Genomic DNA, 5,215 nt, shown 5'->3' on the forward strand with positions numbered 1-5,215 from the left:
TTTTTTGTATTGCATAATGATAATTTTTTGCTAGAATATCATTATTTTTTTACTGTAATATCATAAATTTTTGCTAAAATATAATATATTATTAAATTTTCTGTATTAAAAACTTATTTTCATTATATAAAATAGTTTATTTTATTCTTTTAATATTTACAGCAACATGTTAATAAATAAACACGATTTTTATTACTGTTTGCAGCCATTTGGTCTACATTTTCTTCTACATAGGATTATAGAGATGATCAAGATTTATTAACTTTTGCTTCCAGAAAAACAAAAAGACACCCTACTTTTTTTCACAACTATCATCATAACAAAAAAAAACACTCATTCACTCCAACACAACAACCCTTTTTAGTTCTAATATAATCATATAACTTAATGTACAACAAAGAACAAAGTTCCAAGAGTTTCAACAAGAACACAAACAACTCTCTTATCTCCTTTATGGGGTGGGAGTGAAAAAAAAAACACACACACATCTATTTACATAAACAGAGATTGTTTTGCATTCAACAACATAAACTAGAAATGCATCATCTCCCAATCTCCCCTGTTTATTAAACTCATAACAACTGTAACTGTGTAACATTAAGATACGTAGCCACAACTTACAACATTACCTCAGAATTAGCAGCAGCCACAGCTTCAGGATGATAATGAATCATCTCCTTCCACATCATCTCTCTTATCATCTCCTCCCCCCAATCCTCATCAATATCCAAATCCACCGGAACTTGAGCCTGAGGATCCGTATTCGGATCATAAAGCTGCGACATATAAGGATGACGAAGCGCATCCACCACACTAATCCTCTTCGAAGGATCAAAAACCAACATCTTCTGCAACAGATCTATCGCTAACGGATGCGCATGAGGATAAAGCCTTGAAAACGAAGTCCCAGGTGAAAAAGGAAGCGACTTTATGTAATTTCTCGCTTTTGGGTTATCGATAAACTCGATATTATCTTCTCTTTGACTTCCGAGTATGTTGACAATCAATTTCAACTGGTTTAAACACTCTGTTCCTGGAAATAAGGGTTTTCTGCCCAAAAGTTCAGCGAAGATGCATCCAACTGACCATACGTCAATGGAGGTGTCGTAGTTGTCGCAACAGAGAAGAAGCTCCGGAGCTCGATACCAACGGGTGACTACGTATTCGGTCATGAATTGGTCTTTACCGGTGTTTGTACGTGCTAACCCAAAATCGCATATTTTGAGGTCGCAATTTGCGTTTATGAGGAGGTTTCCGGGCTTTAAGTCGCGATGGAGGATGTTTACTGAGTGTAGATACTTCAAGCCTCGCAACAACTGAGAAAAAAAACAATTTTGTATTATTTAAAAATTGTATATATATTTAGATCCCATTTTTTATGTAGCACAGTGTATTTGGTGTGTATTTGACCATAATTTTTGTCTTGCCTAAAAGGGGTTTGCTAAAAAACACTTAATTTTACCATATAGACCCTACTTAGTTTTTGAAGTAATTTTATCGGTTTAAATTGCATGTTTTTCGAAAGAACTGATTATAAGTAGTTAATTATAGGTTGATTTTTGTTAAATAGGTCAATATGATAAAGAGTTGAGTAGGGTGTCAATGTGATAATGAGATCTAGGGTGTCAATTTAAGAGCATACACCTAAAAAGGTGGGACATTATAGTTTATTGAAATTATGTTTGAAATTATGACATCAGAACAAAAATTGCAATTTTTTGTCATGTTCTAAAAAGGTGAAACAAGGTGGGACATTGCAGTGTATATTAGACTTTAGCTTGATGTCAATAAGACAAAAACTGTAATTTTTTTAGTCGTACCTAAAATCGTCGAACAAGGTGAGACATGGACTCGTTATCTCGTATGTTTAAAAGACGTAAATGTCATTCTCATCTGATCACAAAATTAACTATAAAAAACATGACGAGTCAATTCTAGTCTTATCCTGTCCAATGTTATCTCGTATACACACAGGACAAAACAAAACATAACAGAACTAGACAGACCGGAGAAGTTTCTAGGGCTAATGAGATGAGGAGGGTATCAAGTCTTTTGCATAAAGGAGAAATCAAGTGCGACTCTATGTCTCACCTTTGGATAGGACAAAAACTTATAAATTTTGTCCTACCAACATAAATTCCAGTCCTAGTTCAATATATACTGAACTAGGACTAGAATTTATTAAATATATGTCATACACAGTACATCCTATTCTGTCGTATCATATTATAAGGCAGACCAATCATTCAATTACCTGGAAGAGGAAGTATTGGCAGTGATCATTGCTAAGCGCTTGAGACGATTTAATAATCTGATGCAAATCTGTATCCATAAGCTCATAAACCAAATAAACATCTTTAAAACTTCTCCTTTGAATGGGCACCATAACATCTACCAAACGAATAACATTTTCGTGTCTAAGATGTCGAAGAAGTTTGAGTTCACGCAAAGTTCTGAGTGCATCAATTCGGTTATCAAAGGCATTGTGTATCTTCTTTATTGCTACTTTCTCATTGGTTTCACGATTAACAGAAGAACAAACAATCCCATATGCACCTCGACCAATTGGCTTGATTGGAACATATTTTGTATCGATTTCAAACAACGCTTTCCACATTGAAAAGTAATGCTTCCCTTCGGATTTAATCCCATTTGGTGGGTCAACTGGAGTCGCCATTTTTCTTCATCAAGATCATAGAAAGTCAATAGTGAGATTGTGAGAATGAGATTTTAAGAGGGTATGAATGATAAATTGATAAAAAATTTAAAACCCACAAAAATCGGTTATTGATTCATTGAGGATTGAAGTCGTTGACCATGTTTATTGATTTATTCATTCATAACAAATAATTAGGATTTTCAGAACAAGAACAAGAATTAAATCATATTAAGTACAACAACTATTAACCAAAAGAAGTCCTAAAGAGATGCACGCACATTTCCTGATTTGGGTATTGAAAAAACTATGAATATCATGAAAGAAATTACCTTTAATAGCAATAAATTCAGGGAAAACAAAAATTGAAAACCTAAAAGCATACCTCCTTTGTACGAAAAGCTTAACCTTTAGTCCAATTTCTTCAATTCAATTTTCGCAAGACACAGAAGCTCGATGAATTCTAGTAAAACATGAGCTTTCGTCTTCAATTTCATACCCAATTCAACTTGAAGGAAGATCAAGAACTTGTCACAGTTATTATCTAACAAAATTGAGCCTTGTTCCTGCGATTCACTGTTACAATTCAAAAACCCAATTCGATTCGAGCATTATAGCATCATAATATCACTTAAATTGGCTGATTGGAAGTGATCGGAGGGTCTGATCTTGTAATTCAATGCATCTATCGTGAGTAGAAAGAGAAAGATAAGAAAGAAAAAGAAGAGATCTATTGGATCTGTGGAAAAGACACACACACGCAAAATAGAGTGTGATTCGTTATCTGGATGTGATCAGAGGCCGCATGGGCAGTGTCTGGATGGACCAGTGAAGAAGAAGGGCGGGGGAGAGAGAGGGGTGATGGAGAGAGTGGAGACCAAAAATATATAAAAGGAAAATTAAAAGATAAAAACATATAAATATCGCTCGGTCTTTCTTTTCCGATACTTAAAATATCCCAACTTCACAGTTAGCTACGACTTTTTTATATACATATAAATATGTTTTTACAAAAAGTAAAATTGAAACAAAGTTGGTAATTTAAAGCACAAAACTAAAAATCAAAATGGTAGCGGAAAGGTTAAAGTTTAAAGTTATAATATAGTATTTATGTAGAAATAGTAAATGGATTCTAACTCAATGATATTAAAAATTAAGAATAGTCAATAAAAAACAATTTGTATAGAAATATTCGATAAAAATCTTGTAGTTTTAAATTACAAGTTTTGGTTTAAAACAAATTTAAACTCATATTTCTTGTTTTTTTTTAATTTGAGTTTTTTAAAAGCAAAAAAAAAAGTTAAAAATTTTAAAAAAATTTAAAAACTTATTATCGAACATATCTTATAAGTCTTTATACAACAAAAACAATACATCCTATAAATCTTATTGGAATTGGGGTATGATGAGTAAATATCGATAGTGTAAAACAGTTGTGTCTTATAGATAACTTTTGGGATGTGCATTATTAACATATAAAAGAGGTAAATATAAAAAGTAAATCAAAACGAATAATAAAACATAAATATGAATAAATCAAATTAGAAACCTCATAATCGAATAATCTACAGATTAAGTATACAAAATACGAGCATATAAACATACAAGCATGAAGTATTATTAATATATCGATCATCAAACAAAACCTATGGGCGTTATATTATACAGAATTTAAGTTTTGTTATTCTAAGTGTATTGTAAAAAATCATTTTGGGTTTAGACAAAAACTCGGCTACTATGTGGACGTGTAACTGTTTCCGAATAATAATAAATATATTTTGTTACGTTTTGATATGTTAAAGCTAGCGGTGGTGACGTAATATAAGGGTTTATAATTTCACGAATATGAAAGAAGACATGACGTATATTAAATGTGAGGTGATATTTTCATTTGTATTTTTTATTCAACTATTTAAACAAAAATGATACATTTTTTTTGTTAGAAACAATGTATATTTCCTTACAATCTTAATCACCAAACAAGTATGGATACTACTGACTTAGACTTAATCTGGTAAGTGCAGGTTTGTTAGGGACTAAAATTGAACATACCTTATAAGTCTTCATACAACAAAAACAACAAAATACCTTAGAAATCTCATTGGAATTGGGTACGAGACAACCCCAAATGAGATAAAATTATTGTGTCTTATAGATGACCTTCAGGATGTGCACCGTTAACATGTAAAAGAGGCAAATTTGAAAAGTAAATCAAAATGAATAATAAAACGTAAATATGAATAAATCAAATTAGAAACCTCATAATTTAATAAACTACGAATTCATTATACAAAAGATAAGCATATAAACATATAAATACGAAGTATTATCAATAATTGATCATCAAAAAAACCTATAGGCATTATATTATACAAAATTTAAGTTTTGTTATTCTAATTATATAGTTGACAATCATTTAGGGGTTAAGAAAACACATGGCTACTACGTGGAAGTGCAACTATTTCCGGATAATAATAAATATGTTTCATTACGTTTGGATATGTTAATGCTAGCGGTGGTGACGTAATATAAGTGTTTATAACTTCATGACAATATGAA

General features: G+C 31.5%; 1 protein-coding gene across 1 annotated transcript; it reads right to left on the bottom strand.

Annotated features, from left to right (window-relative positions):
* Window positions 1-341: 341 nt before the first annotated feature.
* LOC111893601 (mitogen-activated protein kinase homolog NTF3) lies at window positions 342-3,549 on the bottom strand. The gene is made up of 3 exons (XM_023889669.3): window positions 3,042-3,549; window positions 2,255-2,681; window positions 342-1,316 (listed from the first exon to the last, which is right to left on the bottom strand). The coding sequence occupies exons 2-3, from the start codon at window positions 2,675-2,677 to the stop codon at window positions 618-620; spliced, it is 1,122 nt and encodes a 373-aa protein (XP_023745437.1). The 5' UTR covers window positions 2,678-2,681; window positions 3,042-3,549; the 3' UTR covers window positions 342-617.
* Between the last annotated feature and the right edge of the window lie 1,666 nt (window positions 3,550-5,215).

This window comes from Lactuca sativa, chromosome 4 (genome assembly GCF_002870075.4).
Source record: "Lactuca sativa cultivar Salinas chromosome 4, Lsat_Salinas_v11, whole genome shotgun sequence".
NCBI lineage: Eukaryota > Viridiplantae > Streptophyta > Magnoliopsida > Asterales > Asteraceae > Lactuca > Lactuca sativa.

Coding starts and splice junctions, on each gene's coding strand:
- LOC111893601 (XM_023889669.3), bottom strand. CDS start 2,677: ATGGCGACTCCAGTTGACCCACCAAATGGGATTAAATCCGAAGGGAAG. Junction 1,317..2,254: donor GCCAATACTTCCTCTTCCAG/GTAATTGAATGA, acceptor TTTTTTTCTCAG/TTGTTGCGAGGCTTGAAGTA.